We start from the raw sequence: 16,379 nt of genomic DNA on the forward strand, positions 1-16,379 counted from the left end.
ACTTGCTTTGTAGACCAGGCTGGCCTTCCTATTCCTCCTGAGTGCTGGGGTTAAAGGTGTGTACCACCACTGCCTGGCATGTTCCTAACGTTCAGCCATCTTTCCAGTTCCTGTGGGTCTTTTGTTGTTGTTGTTGTTGTAGCCAACCTGTCCCCCAAGTCATCACTGGAACAGAAGGCCCATCTGCCCTCCAGGAATGGTGATCGGAGGAAGAGGCTCACACCTGGTGCTGGTCAGGAGGGTGGGCTGACCTTGGAGTCAGACCCGATGCTCTGGACATAGGCAAATTAGCCAGGCCGTGTACTTAGGAGGGCTGTGAGCTGTGTGATTAGGAGGACCCAGCAATTCAGGAGGAGTCAGTCACCCCGGGACCCTAAGACCAAAGCAAGTGTTGTGTGTTTGAGGGACTTCCTACGTGGAATGAACTTGAGACACAGTGTGCTCCCTAGCAGGAGTTTAATCCCAGCACTCCGGAGGCAGAGGCAGGAGGATCTCTGTGAGTTGGAGGCCAGTCTGGTCTACAAGAGCTAGTTCCAGGACAGGCTCCAAAGCTATAGAGAAACCCTGTCTCGAAAAAACGCCCCCCCCCCAAAAAAAAACCACCTAGCATCATATATATATAAAATACGGAGTGTGGCCACTGCTGGTGAGCAGTGAGTGAGCCACGCTGTGATCCTGGGGCAGTGGCAGTGCTGGGAAGTGAGGCATAGCCTCGCCTGTGGACAGTATGTGCAGGCTTGCTACCGGAGCCCAGAGAGGGACAAAGCTTTGGCACTTCGCCACTAGCTGAAGTGCATACTCTGGGTGTGCCCCATACTCTTGTAATCCCAGCACTTGGGAGGCTGAGTTTGAGGTTAGCCTAGGGTAAGTAAGTTCTAGGGCAGCCTGGGCTAACATTGCAAAGTTGTGTCCAAGAAAATATGACTTGGGCCATTAAACAGCCATGATATCAGGACTGAAGAGATGGCTCAATAATTCAGAGCACTGGCTGCTGGATTTAATTCTCAGCACTCACATGGCAGCTCATACCTGTCTGCAACTCCAGTTCCAGGGCTTCTGACACCCTCACACAGACACACAGGCGGGCAAAACACCAATGGATATAAAAATAAAATGTTATATATTTAAAAAGGCATGATCTCTGCTATGGAGGAAGGCTCCCAGGTGATAAATGACAATAACCCCACGTACCCTGAACCCAATAATGTTCTGGCCTTTCTGGGCAGTCATGGGCTAACAGACCAGAGGCATCATGGGACCGGGGCAGCAAAGCAAGCTAGCCCTCTGTCTGCTAGAGCTCAGCCCTCACCTTCATGCCTTTCTTGTTCTTTATTCCGAATACTCTCTCCCAAACCCTGGCCTCCATTCCAAGTCTGTTCTGGGTCACATGCAGATCCTTCTGTTTGGCCTTTGTGCCCCCCTCACCACCTGGCTCTTGTCTCCCCCCCTCCATTTTCAAGGGCCAGAGACTGCTTTCTCCTCTGTACCCCTGCTAAAACGGGTCTGCGTCTGGCAAGGGGGTTTTCTAGACTTCTTCCCTGGTCCAATGTGGGTGTGGTCAGGGTAGCCAATCCTGGAAGCACAGGCTTGCCCTGGGGGCTAGCTAGTGGCAGGGGCCCAAGGGCAGCCATTTGTGCAGCTCTGTTTGACTGGAGGAGGAGGGTCCTGTAAAGAGGGCAACTGCGGAACGGCTTGTGAGGAGCAGAGAGACACTCCAGTTCCTTCCAGGTCCTGAGCCGTCAAGTTTTGGGGTACTCACAAAGGTCTTTTACCTTGTCACCCTCAGGGAATGGCTGTATTGGCCCTGGGAAATAGTAGCTAAAGCCGATGTGGACGGGCTGGCAGGGCCTTCCTTGTGTTTAAGGTTCCATCTGTTACTTGCCAAGATCCCTTAGCCACTCCTCTCCAGCTCCACAGATGAGGAAATGGAGCCTTATTTGGCAACCTGCCCAAATTACAAACTATGTGGCCCAGTGGGCTTGGGTGTCCAGCTTGCCAGTCAGTATCCTCTGAGCAGGACTGGAGATCCATTCTTGGCTGTTTAATTCCCCCTCCCTGGGCACGCCTGATAACTTCCTTTGCACTCCAATCCACCTTCCTCACCTTAACAAGACACCTGATATGTCACAATACTGCCTGAATGTCGGAGGACTTCCTCCCATCAACCAGACACCCCTGATCACTGCCTCTGGCAGTCACCACACAAGTCAGATCATCAAATTCCAGGTTTTATTTTCTGTAGAAAGCCCAGCCTTACCTACTCTGGACCCCATCGCCAAGGCTACCGGAACGTAGAGAAGCTCTGGGTACCAGTGCAGGAAGCATAAGGGACTCCCCGGGAGCGGATTTGCAGGGTGTGGAAGGTGAGGGGTGGATTGGGGCCTGACGAGCCAGGGTTCAGGGACTCGGTGTGCGGCTCCATCACAGTTGTAGGGACCGCATAGAACAGCCTCTGCGGCCGGTCGTCATGGCGTCTCAGTGTGCCCTTGCCCAGGAGGTGCAGGATGCAGGAGAGGACATCCGTACTGCTGCACACAGCTCCCTTGCCAAGGCTGCTGACCAAGCCCCTGGGAGGACATGGGCCTTTCTGCCAGGCTTCCAGCACCTGAGATCGGAGAGGAAATAACAGGTCAAAACCACAGAGCCGTCTGTCCTCTGTGCCAGTCACTAGCAGATCAAGGGTGGCACCTCACAGCCATACCAACCCTGCTTACCAGACAGACAAGTTGGTCGATGTGCAAGCCCTCATCCCCATGAGCCTTGAGGATTCGGACAACAAGGCAATTTAGAAGATTCCGTCTCTTCTCCAAGTTCCGGCCCTCTTCATCTTCAGCTCTCAGGTACGTCTGAGGTGGGATGAGCCACACATTGCCCCTCCTTGGCCTGGGTTCCTCACTGTCGTCTCGAATCTTGAGCACTCCTGAAATAAACATTGGTCACTTGGTTGGGGAGGGCCCTGAGAAGCCTGTCCCTGGCTCAGAGCAGTCTCCTTGGCCCCCGAGTGCATACCTCCTGGTACGTCTTTCTGCTCCTGAAGGTCCAAGGGGCCTCTTGAGGAGGTGAGGGACCCAATTGCCCGATGAAGCACATCTGGAGGGAGCTCCGAGAGCGCCAGCAGGCTCTCCACAGACAACACCTGAGAAGATGTGGGAAGCACTCAGGGCCTCCCCCAGGGGTGAGCTGGGGACGATGGGGACAAAGGAAGGGAAGACGGAGCACAAAGTGAGTACGACGTGACAGGCCACCTTTACATCGTTGAAATACAGCAGCAGCCACATCTGCACTGTGGACACATGGAGAAGCTGGTCACCAAACTGCACTTCTGCCCGGCCCTGCCAGGTCCACTGCAGTCGCCTCTGTTCACCTTTCTCTGAGACTGGGTGGCTCTGACCTGGAGAAGTGCCAGGGGAGGGGATGGAAGAAAGGGAAGGGAGGGGCCGTGCACCATCAGTCAAGCTTCACCTTGCTGATCTCTGCAGTGCACAACCCCAGGCAGGCCTTCTGGGAATGGTAGCTCCTGATCTCAGCTTCCCCTAAGAGCCCTGAGTGTCAAGGTGCCAGTTCATGCCAGTCTGTGCCAAGCAGGTTTCTTTGTTTTAGAGACAAAGTCCCCGAGTTAGGGAGGCTTGTCCCGCTTGTCTGGGACTCCTGAAGATCCCTGCTCTTCACCTTCTGCTGCTGCCCGGTGTAGAGTATCATTTGAGTGCATGTGACCTTGTGGGAGGAGCACATGCCCACTCTTATGTTCTGCTTTTGAGACGGGGTCTCTCTATGTAGCTCTGACTGGCCCAGAACTCGCTACGCAGATCAGGCTAGACTCAAACTCTTGAGATCCATTTGATTCTGCCGCCAGAGTTCTGGGATTAATGGTGTACTCCACCATGCCTGGCCACACACCAACTCTTTTTTTTTTTTTTTTTTTTTTTTTTTTTTTTTTTTTTGGTTTTTCGAGACAGGGTTTCTCTGTGGTTTTGGAGCCTGTCTTGGAACTAACTCTTATAGACCAGGCTGGTCTCGAACTCACAAAGATCCGCCTGCCTCTGCCTCCCGAGTGCTGGGATTAAAGGCGTGCGCCACCACCCCCGGCTCACACACCCACTCTTAAAGTCCTTTTTTGTGGCCTGTCTTAAAAGTCTTCTTTCTCTCGCTCCCTAATTCCCACAGATGTTTCTGGGGTCTGGATTCCAACAGCAGCCCCATTTCCAGCTAAAACGTAAACCTCCTCCATTTTCCCTCAGATCCATCCTGTCCCCATAAGGGAATCTTCTCTCTTCTATCCTGTACCCCCTGCCACGATGGCACACTGGGATGCCATGTTTGTAGCCACACAGGCTTCTAGCTTCAGCTCCTACCTCAGCTCCAGGTCCCTTTAGTAGCCCACCCTGTCCCCAAAGCCCAGCCCTCTTCCCAGTTGCTTACTCTTGCTGTAGAAGTTGGAGTAGTGGTTTAAGGTCCCCTTCAGGTACGAGGGCAGGCATGTCATAGGATTGAGTATGTGACAGACGGAGGAGACAGGCCAGTAGCGTGGAGACAGGACAAGCACACACACTTCTGGCATTGTCCCTTCATGATAGAGCTCCTCCTCCCCTTCCTCATCTTCCTCCTCCTCCTCCTCAGCTTCCTCCTCCTCCTCTTCTGCCATAGCCACAGCTGCTCTCTCCCTAGCTGCGTCTTCCTTCTCGCTCTTCTGCTCCTTGCCACTGTCCTCATGGGCCACCTGAAAGGAAATAAGGTTCTCAAACGCTGAAGGCCTCCTCCTACCTCTGCCCTGCTCATCCCTTCCACGAACACACCTGTATCTTCTTTTCCGTGTCTTCCAGCTTCAGGAGCTCCTGATCGAGCTGCTGGAGCTGGTAAACGTGGAACTGGCGCTGCAGCTCCTCTGAGATGCTCAGGCTCTGCAGCATCAGCTGGGGGAGGCGGTTGGGGAAGCAGAGGCCAATCTGCTCCATCACAGCCCCCTCCAGCCAGCTCGAACCTACGCTCAGGAGACGGTCAGCCATGTAATGCCTGTAGCACACACAGTCGGGCCAGGTTTCAGTGTGGGGAACAGCTTGGCCCAGGTTTTCACTCTTGCCTGCCTGTATCTCAGACTCAGGCCCTCCCGCCCATCAGACAACCCGCGTCCTCCACGTCCCACTCAACAGATCTAAACTCACCGGTAGTAATGCTCAAAGGTGGTGGCTATCTCCAGGCTAGAGAAAATCAGGACAGACTCCAGGCACCGCTGCAACTGTGCCAGCATCTCCATTCCCCGGGCTCCACCCATCCGACTGCCTTGGATCCGCTGGTCGATGTGCCGAGCAAACTGCTCAGTCACCTGCGTGGAGAGCACAGGAAAACCACGAGTGAGTCAGCGATGAGTGAGAAGGGGAGAAGGCGGGAATGGGTGAGCCTCCACCCTCCTTTTAGAAGGTACTGGGGTAGAATCAGGACGAAGAAGCACAGGTGTAACGGTACAGGCCTGAAACTCCAGCATTCAAACAAGCAGGAGGAGCACAGGTTTTAAGTCATTCTTTTTGTTTGTTTTTCGAGACAGGGTTTCTCTGTGGAGCTTTGGAGTCTGTCCTGGCAATTGCTTTGTATACCAGGCTGGCCTCTGCCTCCTGAGTGCTGGGATTAAAGGTGTGTGCCGCCACCGCCTGGTTCTAAGTCATTCTTAGGCTACACAAGCAATTTAAGGCTAGCCTGGGCTACATGGACCTTTGAAAATGCTGGATGTGGTAGCTCACACATTTAATTCCAGTACTTGGAATACATAGACAGGCTGACCTCTGAGTTCAAGGCCAGGAGGTCAGCTAGAACCAGAGGTACAAGTTGAGACTCTATCATCTATCTATCTATCTATCTATCTATCTATCTATCTATCTATCTATCTATCTATCTATCTTCCTATCTATCCATCATCTATCAATCTATCTCTCTATCATCTATCTATCTATCTATCTATCTATCTATCTATCTATCTTCCTATCTATCCATCATCTATCAATCTATCTATCTCTCTATCATATCTATCTATCTATCTATCTATCTATCTATCTATCTATCTATCTATCTATCTATCTATCTATCTATCTTAACATGGTACATGTAATGATTTTTTTCCTAGATTTCAATATATCGCCATATACAACTACCGCTGATCACAGCATTGAGACTGAGGTGGTCCACTCTGGGGAGGCAGGAGAAAGCTGAGAGGAAGAGAAGTGGGTGAGGTATGGGAGGAGCTTACATGGGCAGCTCTGAGGAATGGGAGCCTCAGCAAGGCATCAGCACAGCCATTCTGCATCGCTAGCAAGAAGGCCGCTCGTGGCCCAAACAGTTCAGAGCTTGACTTCTGCAGCTTATAAAAAAGCTCACAATAGCGTGGCACAAAGTCATCGTCCTTCCAGGATGAGGTCAGAAAGTTGTTCACCTGAAAGGAAGGGGCAGGAGCATGAAGGGGCAGCCAAAACGGTGCTGTGACAGTGCCCCACCCCCGACGCCACACTTGTCGCGGCCCACCTGTTCCTCCACCACAGCCCGCCAGCAGCGGGTCAGGTTTCTCATGATGCTGCTCGGAAGGCCCCGCGTGGCCAAGGAGCTCCAGTCATGGCTTCTATTTCTGCCCTCTACGGAGACAGAGAAGTGGCAGACAGAGCCAGGGCGGACAGACCCTCAGCTCCCTGAGGACAAGCCCTGAAGGCCTTTCCCAACAGGCTGTCCCTCAAAGTGACCTTCCTGGATGGGGTGGCAAATGGAAGATGGGCAGACTGAGCTTGTAGGCATGAGGGGGACAATCTCGGGGCTCATGAGCTGGGTGGAGGCTCCTGCTGGAATCCGAGCACTCACTGGGCTGAGGGATGGCCACCACTGGAGCTGCTGCCTCACAAGGCTCCACGTGAACCAGCAAGTGGGTGAGACGGCGAACCCGGGAGGAGAAAGCCGCCGCGCGGCTCTGGGGGTTGTGGGCGGCGTCCCGGCACTCCAGGTACTGATCCAGCAGCCACCCCAGAGAGCTGATGCTGTCCTCGTCTGGAGGTTGAGGAAAAACAAAGCAAAGGATGGCTTGTCTCGGGGAAAGAGGAGATGTTGAGCTGAACAAGGGACAAAGAACAACCAGACAGAAGGACACGGGAATAGGAGCAGTCCTGGCTGGAAAGAAAGGGGACAAAGGGGACAACAGCCTAAGGGCAGAGCTGAAGCCAGGTATTTCTCTGGCGAGGAGGAGCTGATGAGCAGGGTTTGCCCTGAGGTGGGCGGTACTGTGGGGTGGTTACCTGGAGAGGTGATGTTCTGCACCAGCGGGCTGACCAGGGCCTCCCAGCAGGTCTTGCCCAGTGCTTGGGCGGCCTCCTCATCAGGGAGGAAGCGATCAGCAAAATTCTGCTCCTGGCGCAGAGCCCCATTTAGTCTGGGGAGAAGAAGGAGGTGCAGGCCTTCTGGCTTACATTACTCAGTGTGCATCCTAGCAGCCAGCCCAGCTCTCAACTCAGTATTCCAGAAGAGCCCTGCCCTACCAGGGGATGCCACTCCAGCCCTCAGAAGTCTCTCTCCCATCAGCCCCACATCTCAGAAGGCTTTGACCATCCCAAGCCCTAGACTAGACCTATCTTATGACATCCTAAGAACCCCACCTACAGTCGGGCGGTGGTGGCGCACGCCTTTAATCCCAGCACTCGGGAGGCAGAGGCAGGCAGATCTCTGTGAGTTCGAGACCAGCCTGGTCTACAAGAGCTAGTTCCAGGACAGGCTCCAAAACCACAGAGAAACCCTGTCTCGAAAAACCAAAAAAAAAAAAAAACCAACCCCACCTACAATTCATTTCCACACAGACACACGCAAGCTCTCGTGTACCTAGAACTCAGGTGCAGGAGGCTCCGGCGATCCTCTGCTATGTCCTGGCTCCATGCTTGTGCCCGAACCATGTAGAAGAGGCGTGTGTGCCGGCCCAGCTGCTCCCGAAATACTGGCCAGAAGGTGGGCTTGGGGCCCAGGACCTCCAGTCCCCGGATGCGTGTGTCAATGCCGCCCTGTTGCACACGAGACCTGTTTTTGCTGGCCACACACCCTCCTTGAGATAGGCTGGGTGGGTTACACTTCAAGCTTCATCCCTTGAACTACCCCAGACCCAGGCCCAAGATCTATAGAGGAATCAAGGTTCAGGGCTGGTGTGAGGTAGTTTGGCAATAGAGACCTGGGTTTTATCCTCATATGCTGGGGCTCAGACACCTGTACCCGGGAGCCACTCCCCACTCCCCAGGCCCACCTGCTGACAGCGCTTTATGCGGATCTGGATGATGGGCCAGAACCGTGTCAAGTTCTCCAGAAGGATTACCCGGCTGGCATAGGGCATCACGTTCACCTGGTGAGTGGCAGAGAGGGCTGTCACCTCCCTGTGTGTAGATGAAACTGCTAAGAACAACCACATCAGCTCTACCCTCTCGCCAGATCAGTCTCTTCTCCACCCCGGGGACACGGGGCTCCTGACACTCCCACCGCTCCATGGCTAATGCCATCGCACAGGCTCAAGGATGCCAGACTCTAGTTTGCACGGGGCGCGTGATGGGTGGGAGGAGTTAGGAGTTTAGAATGGGGCCGGAGGAGAGATCCTGCAAAGGGTGGGCCAATGGCATAGGGATCCCTACCGCATTGAGTTCCGTGTTAACGGAGTTGATGCTGTCACCCCCGCACACCACCACCAAGGCTGGCATGTAGCTGGAGTCCTCACCAGCCACCAGGAGAGTCAGCTGCCTGGGAGGGGGAAGAAGAACCGATGGGAACTGGATCCTGTCATGTCTGCACTCAGGCCCAAGTGGCTCGGGCAGGATGGTTTTGCGTGGGAGCTCACTCACTACCTGATGAGGACACCTTGGCGCATGTGCAAGGTGATGGAGTGAGAACCGGCACTGCCGCTGGACTCCCAGTAGGTCTTGGGGTTGCGGTCTGTCAGCTTGCTGGCCCGGTGTGGGTTGGAGGACACCTCCATTTTCTCCCAGCACTTGTCTTTCTTCCTTTCCTCACTGGAGCCTGAGAAGAAGTGGGAAGGGGTGAAGGTCTCAGTCAGGTCGGTATAGAGAGGAACATGGCTGACGTTAAACAGTTCAGAGACAGACACTAACCCTGGCACAGATATCTGAGGAACACATCAAAGAAAGGGATTTGGATGGGCCGGTGGGTTCGTCTGTGGTCTTCAATCTGGCCCAGGACCATCTGGAGCCGGAACAGCAGAGAAAGGTGGGTGCATGGAGGGACACGAGACTCACGCAAACGCAGGTGGAGGGAAGGTGGAACAGTAAGGGAACGGATGTCCCCAGGCTACTCAAGCCTCTTTCTATTCCCTCCCCTCCCCCGCCACTGCTCAGGATCCGCGTTCTTCTGCAGCTCAGAACCACGACCTCATCCTGCCCTTTCTCCTGACCTGGATACAGCCACCCAGGATGTTGGTGGTGAGTTTCCGGTAGAGGTGGGCATGCTTCTCACACTTGAACACCATGTCCCGCAGCTCCTGAGCCAACTCCAGTTTCCCCAAGTGCTTCTCCAGGGCCTTGGAGATGGCGTCTCTGGCTCCCAGCTGGTTTAGTATCACCGCGTAGTCCCGGCTCGCGGAGGTCAGGCGGTGCAGGAAAAAGATGAGTTCTTGGAGTACCTGGGAGGAGGTGCGAGGGAGCAGAGGATGAAGAGGGGAGTATGGGCTATGTGGACAGCTGCGGTGGTACACGCCCACTCTGTGCGGGGGGGGGGGGGCTGAGCAAGGCAGAATGTGGCAGAAAGTGACAAGACAGGAGAGGCACAAAAGTCAGGTGGAGTTAGAGGATCAAGTTACAAACCCGGGGGAAGAGCCTGCTGGCCTCCTCCACTCCCCGTTCTGGCCCAGTGAGTATGTGGGGAACAGGTCCAGAGAACCCTAGGTTCTTCTGATTTAGGTGTGGCTCCCAAGAACTAGGTCCCAGCCCGGATGCTTTAGGGGGCCGGAAGGAAACGGAGAAGGCCTGAACTTGTGGACCCGCAGTAACTGTGGCTTGGAAACAGAAGGTGATGACTTGGGACACTCACTAACACCCCGACCTCTGACCTGCTGAAGTCCTCTATACCCAGAACTTCCTTTAGAAAATTCTGCCTCCTTCACTCCCCTTCCTCTTTTAAAAGTTTATTTATGTGTGTGACGGTTTGCCTGAGTGTATATATTACTCCGTGTGTGTCTGGTCCCATGGAACTGGAGTTACAGATGGTTGTGAACTGCCATGTTGGTGCTGGGAACTGAACCTGGGTCTTCCACAAAAGCAACAAGTGCTCTCAACCCACGAGCCATCTCTCCAGCCCCTCCCCTTCCTCTTAAAGGAGCCGCTGGAGCTCTTGTTTCTGTTTGCACAAGGAAGCACAGGTGTGTTACCAGCAGGAGTGTGGTGGGAGACACCGAGGAAACAGAAATTAGGTAGAAGTCAGCGCTCTCAATGAATACCTTGTTTGATTTTGATTTGTGAGCTTTGTGAATGTATTACCTATTTAAAAAGACAAAATCTCATTTTAAAAGCAAAACTTAACCCAAGAGCACAAAGGCTCTGTTGTGCCCCCAGGCCTCGCCCGACATCTGCCTCACTGATGTCTTCCCCTCCAGACCTCTCCAGAGTGGGACAGGCTTACCTCTCGGTCAGTATTGGGGGACCGAAGGCAGGCCATGCAGGCGTCCATGGCCTCATGCCAGGGTAGCAGCAGCGCCTCAGAGAACTTCACCAGCTTCGTCAGGATTCTGAGGGCCACAGGAGTGGGAAAGCACAGAGATATGGAGTCGGAGTCGGCCCGAGGTGCTCCTGTTCACAAACCTGCCCCGCCCAGCCCCTCACCTCAGCACAGCCAGGTGCAAGGCCTTGTTGGTGGCCGGAGTGTCCAGGCTCTGCATCAGTGTCAGGAAGGGCTGCGGCTGCCGCTGAAGCTGCAGTAGGCATGGTTTGACCTCGTCTTCCTGGGGAGTCTCAGAGCTCAGGGCTCTCTCCAGATCCACAAGGAGCTTCCCGGATGGGCCCAAGCCCTCCACCAGATGCTGCAGGGCAGGGCTGGCACTCTGAGACGGGGGTTCTTTGGCTACAGGAACAGGGGTGTGGTAAGAATTGGCCAGTTCCCAGTACCCGTGTCAGGCAGCTCGTGACCACCTGTAACTCCAGCTCCAAGTATCCGACACCCTCATTTGACTCCTAGGATACCTGCACACACATGTATACCCCCCCCATATACATATAACCATGAATAAAATCTTACAGAAAAAACATGGCGCCGGGCGGTGGTGGCGCACGCCTTTAATCCCAGCACTTGGGAGGCAGAGGCAGGCGGATCTCTGTGAGTTCGAGACCAGCCTGGTCTACAAGAGCTAGTTCCAGGACAGGCTCCAAAACCACAGAGAAACCCTGTCTCAAAAAACCAAAAAAAGAAAAAAAAGAAAAAACATGGCAACTCATGCTTGTTATTCCAGGACCGAACAGGTGGAGATGAGTGCCACCTGGGCTTTGCTGACCAGTTAGCCTATTTGGCAAGAACCAGGGGAAAAAAAGGGGGGGAGGTGGCGCTGGAGAGATATGGATCAATGTGGCTGTTCTTCCAGAGGAGCCAGGTTCAATTCCCAGCAATGGGGCAGCTACAACCATCTGTTGAACTTCAACCCCAGGAGATCCGATGCCATCTTCTGGCCGTGGTGGTCACTGCATGCACACCATACACAGACACAGTGTATATTAAGAGGTTTGTTTTGTTTTTTTTGTTTGCTTGGTATTTTTTGAGAGAGGGTTTCTATGTAGCCCTGGCTGTTCTGGAACTCACTCTGTAGAACAGACTGGCTTCAAACTCAGAGATCTGCTTGCCTCTGCCACCAACCCCTGGCTAAAATAAAATTAAAATAAATAGAAAGATAAATGGTAGCTGAGTAGTAACATCTGTAGTTGTCCTTTTGTGTATACACATACACATACTCGCACGCATGGGATTCTGGGTAGGATATGTCTTTCACACAAGATGGCACAACAGTTGGCAGAGACACCCTTGCGAGGACACTTTCCTGAAGGCACCCACCTTCTGCACTAGCCGCACCTTCAGATCCCTGAGGCCGGGCTTCTGCTTTGAACAGGAATACATCTTGCTGGGCATCTAGCAGATATGGGTAACCTAGCTGCCCTGCCAGGGCTTCAGGGCCATACTTCCTGTAGATGTAGCAGTTGAACAGGTCCCTCAGGGCACTGTCATCAAGTTGCTGAGGCAGAGAGAGCAGAAGGTCCTGGGCCAGTTCAATGGGTACGGTCAGCTCAGGTAGGATCTCATCGTGCAGAATATGCTATGGGGAGAAAGTCACCCTGCAGGCCGCTGAAGAGACAGATGCTGAGAGGCACACTGTAGGAATGGGGATCTCTACACACACTTCCGCCACTCTGAATCTCAGCACTGGCTCCCGCCAACACTTGTCTCTGAACACTCCGGACTCCTCCCCTGTGCCTTCCTGATGCTGTCTGACCTCGGCTTCCCCGCCCAAGCTTTTCCAGACCTGCTGGGACACTGCTGAGGAGTGCCTACCTCCCCATCCACGTTGTCCTGCAGGAGCTGTACAACTTGCTGACGGTCTGCTGCGCTTAACTTCTTGATGAAAAAGAGGAGCTCCCACCACTCAGCCTGGGTCAGGTGCTCACTCTCTTCCGTGTCTTCCTCCTCAGGTACCACATAAGGCAGAGCAAAGAGCTCAGTGATGGGCTTCCAGCGCCTGGAGGGCGGGGCTGTGAAAACGGGGCATGGCCATGTCACTGCCCACCTACCTAGAACGCTGCTTCTCTGCTCAGAACTGACCCCTCCCAGAGCTCACCTACACCCAGTGCGCCACTGACCACTGCCCCCTGGTACTCAGCTGTCTCAACCACAACCTCAATGTCTTCCTCAAAGCCCAGGATCTCAAGCATGTGCCAGTGTACCCAATAGGTACGGCCTGTTGACTCCCACAACACCTGGAGAGTGGGGGGAAAAAAGAGAGAAGGGGAACCACAATCCATAACGTAAGCACCTTGCAACAGCCAAATACTGGTATACGGAATATAGACAGCCTCAATTCTTCTGCACCCATTCTCCATCTATTCTAATTTATTTATCTTTCAGACTGGGCCTCATGTAGTCCAGACTGGCCTCAACATTGCTCTGTAGCCAAGGCTAGCCTTAAACTCCTGATCCTCCTGCCTCTACTTTCCCAGTACTGGGATTACAAACCTGTGCTTCCGTGCCTGGCTCCTCTCTCTGATACAACATGACTCTATGCCTCCATCTAGCCCCAAACGGCTTATCTTCCTGATTCTGACCTATCAGTTTCTTCCTGGGTCTGAACCTCCTATACCCACATATCCCAAGCTCTCTAAGTAGCCCTCCCTTTCAACTGTTGACCCCTTTGCCCTTTAGATCTTAATTGAGCTAGCTTATAAGAGCTTCCTGAACAGAAGCCATGCCCTACCCAGAGTGAACCTTTCGTCCCACTACGGAGAAGCCTCACCTGCACAGGGGGCACACCGCTGTTGCTCTGCCGGAACTCGCCCTCATCCCCAGCCGTGATCTCTTCGTAATTATCCAGCATCCGTACCCGCATCCCAGGCTGCAGCATGTCCCGCACATACAAGGCATAGGTATTGCCACTTGCGAACTCAGTGCGGGGGCGAAATCGCCTTGACCTCCTGATAAGCTGGGTGTGGGGGCGGGAGAACTCTGAGCTGGCATCTGTGGGCTGAGGCTGGAAAATGGAAGAGGGGGACCGTGCCAACCTCCCTGATCTGCTGGAGGCCCAGTCCCAGCGCATGGCCTGCACCAGTTCAGAGATCAGAGTGCCCATGGCCATACTGAATTCCAGTTCCAGCCGACCCCTTCCTGCATTCGACTCCTTGGGAACAGAGTTGTTCTGGGCTCCTTTCTCCCTGGCAGTGCCATTCAGCTGGTCCAGGAGGAAGGTGACGTGCAAGTAGCGTTTCACCAGGGAGAAGAGCAACCGTCCTGGGACCTGTAGGATACACTTTGAGCCTCACCCATGTCTTCATCTGTTGCCCCTCCTTCCACAGCATCCTCTGTGACAAGTGCGCTGCTCCCGCTACCCCACACCCTCACAAGATACCTGCGGTAACTGAACGCCCTCAAAAGACATGGGGTGTTCGGCGAGAGTAGCCTGCGCAAAGAGTGCCAGGAGCGCACAGCGGCTGTCAAAATCCAGGTGTTTTTCAATGGCCTCTTGTTGGCTCAATGACAGAAGGATCTGGGTCCGGGTCCCTGGAACCCACACCTCAGATCAGAAACAGCGCCCTAAGCTCGCTAGTTTTCTACTTAATAACAACCCTTTGCCAGCGCTCATCGGGAATGACATATTTTGTTGATTTGCTTTTAGAGCCAAAGTTTACTATCACTCCTCTCTCTCTCTCTCTCTCTCTCTCTCTCTCTCTCTCTCTCTCTCTCACACACACACACACACACACACCCACAAAATGCAACAGTCTAAGTTTTTCTTTTGCATAAAAACCTAATGAGTACATTCTTGCTTAGTCAGTCTTCCCCCCAAACATCCCCCCAACTCCTCCCCCGACTTTTTTACTTCCATCTTAAAGTGAAGGGCAACAGAACCATTTACGTACTGATGAGGTCAGAAGCTCCTGTCACAGTGTGCTGTGAATCCCTGAGCCAACCCAGACCCTCTCCTGTTCTCTCTTCCTCCCCAAACTGCCCCTCACCAGCGTCGTGGGAGGACAGGGCTTGTATCATCCGGCCTGCACTCCAGCGGATCTGATAATCCGGACTTCTCAACATGTGCATGAGCAAGTCCAGGACTCTGGGGTCTTTGAAGACTCCAGTGAGGGGCTCGATGCTGGCATAAGCACTGAGTACGTGGACAGTGTGAAGGAGAGGGGCAGGAGGAGCGGTGTCCACACACTCCTGCAGCTGACGAAGGGCCCTCTGAATCAAGGATTTCACGTCTGTCTCCATCTCCCCCAGCACAGATTTGTCGAGGGTCCCAGCCTCTGCAGACTCCTGGGAAGGTCCGATGACTTGGCCATCCTCACCCAGCATCTTGTGGCAGTTGGCATAAATCTCATCGTCAGACATCCATAGCAAGATGTGCTCAGCCTTGCAGTCCACTTGGCTAGAGTCCCCGTCCCCATCATCTCCGCGCCTGAGGACCAGCCAGCGGATCTGGTACTCGGGGTGCCCATCATGGCCTACCCGCTGGCGGATCAATTCATCCGGATATGCATGCAAGCCAGGTCCCAGGGGCACCCTGAATTCCCTGTAGCGGAGTTCCCCCACCATCCTGGCACCTGAGACACACAAGGAAGAGAGAAAAGGCAAGCTAGAGTGAGACCAGAGGTCAGAAAGCCAAGGGCTTCCAGGAGTTGAGGAGCAAATGAAGCAACAGCTGTTAGCATGGGTGGGGTAACGCTGGGCCTGGTTCAGGCTGGGTGAGACCAGGACTGGGCAGAACACTGCGGAGATTGTTCTTCAAGAACAAATCTCGGCCTCGAGTGGGTTGGTTCGGAGGAATGACCGGAGGGGCAATGACATAGGGCGATGTTGGATTTACAAAAGAAGCCCAAGATCCTGGGACAGATAAAGGTAGCCTAGAGAAAGGGGTGTGTGAAGGCACAGGATTGAGTCAGAGTGGAATGCAATCTCTAAATTTAAGCACTGTGTTGTGAGTCCCAAAGGCGAGAGCACTGACGGTGAAGTAGCCATCAGCAAAGCATGATGGACTGGGAGAATGGGTAGGAATGGAGACATCCATGAACACAGCAACTGCAGAAAGGGGCTGGGGAAAGACGCGAGGTCAGGGGAAAGGTGCACCTGGGGTCCGATGGGTAAGGGGCACGGGGCTTGGTGGATAAGATCGGGAGCGGTCGCGGCGGGATAGGATGGGGTGGGGGTGGGGGTTAGGCCTAAAGCATGGTGGAGAAAGGGACGAGAGGCTCCGCGGGGGCGAGCGATCGGAAGCCCAGAATAGGGGCAGGGGCCGCGGTGGGGCTCTGGCCACCTCAGAAGTCCGCCGGGATCCTGACGCGAGGCCTGTCCTTTGCAGAGCTAGGGACGCACGGCACACGATGGCGGCTGCGGCGCTGGCGAAGGTTTGGGCCCCGCCTGGGCCCCCTGAAGGGGTCTAGGCGCAGAGGAGGGGGCGTGCCTCTGCAGGAGGCAGGCGGGCAGAGGGCGGGGCCTGCGGGGACTTCGCAGCGGCGCACTGCTTGCAGGGCGGAGTCTGGTCCCGGCTAGGGCGCGCAGACGTCCGCTGCCTGGATTCCGCCACCGCGCGTTTCCGCCAGACTTAGAGGAAAGCCCGGGGCCGGCGGCGGGCGGAGCCGCGGGTGCCACCTCGACGCCGCGGCCCTCCAGCCCCGCACCGCCCTTTCCTC

General features: G+C 54.4%; 1 protein-coding gene across 3 annotated transcripts; it reads right to left on the reverse strand.

Moving 5' to 3' along the window:
• Nucleotides 1-2,227: 2,227 nt before the first annotated feature.
• Cul7 (cullin 7) lies at nt 2,228-16,261 on the reverse strand. 3 transcript variants are annotated; one of them, XM_057751161.1, is made up of 26 exons: nt 16,004-16,261; nt 14,709-15,293; nt 14,102-14,253; nt 13,493-13,990; nt 12,821-12,959; nt 12,538-12,734; nt 12,043-12,301; nt 10,827-11,064; nt 10,627-10,732; nt 9,404-9,631; nt 9,105-9,195; nt 8,841-9,012; nt 8,631-8,736; nt 8,252-8,347; nt 7,840-8,015; nt 7,263-7,396; nt 6,835-7,017; nt 6,508-6,614; nt 6,236-6,418; nt 5,160-5,320; nt 4,794-5,010; nt 4,420-4,717; nt 3,246-3,391; nt 3,010-3,136; nt 2,715-2,920; nt 2,228-2,605 (listed from the first exon to the last, which is right to left on the reverse strand). In XM_057751161.1, exons 2-26 carry the CDS (start codon nt 15,283-15,285, stop codon nt 2,282-2,284), a joined length of 5,121 nt encoding a protein of 1,706 aa, XP_057607144.1. In that variant the 5' UTR covers nt 15,286-15,293; nt 16,004-16,261; the 3' UTR covers nt 2,228-2,281. The 3 variants fall into 3 exon arrangements, with proteins under 3 accessions (XP_057607144.1, XP_057607143.1, XP_057607142.1); XM_057751160.1 differs by having other exon boundaries at nt 3,252-3,391; nt 14,613-15,293; XM_057751159.1 differs by having other exon boundaries at nt 14,613-15,293.
• Between the last annotated feature and the right edge of the window lie 118 nt (nt 16,262-16,379).

This window comes from Chionomys nivalis, chromosome 19 (genome assembly GCF_950005125.1).
Source record: "Chionomys nivalis chromosome 19, mChiNiv1.1, whole genome shotgun sequence".
NCBI classification, from domain to species: domain Eukaryota; kingdom Metazoa; phylum Chordata; class Mammalia; order Rodentia; family Cricetidae; genus Chionomys; species Chionomys nivalis.

Bases quoted from the DNA above. Each gene is read 5' to 3' on its own strand.
- Cul7 (XM_057751159.1), bottom strand. From the start codon at position 15,285: ATGGTGGGGGAACTCCGCTACAGGGAATTCAGGGTGCCCCTGGGACCT. The intron at 6,419-6,507 runs GTGGGCCGCGAC...CCTTCCTTTCAG, and splicing joins GGGCTGTGGTGGAGGAACAG to GTGAACAACTTTCTGACCTC. The intron at 5,321-6,235 runs GTAAGCTCCTCC...CTCTCCACGCAG, and splicing joins CATTCCTCAGAGCTGCCCAT to GTGACTGAGCAGTTTGCTCG.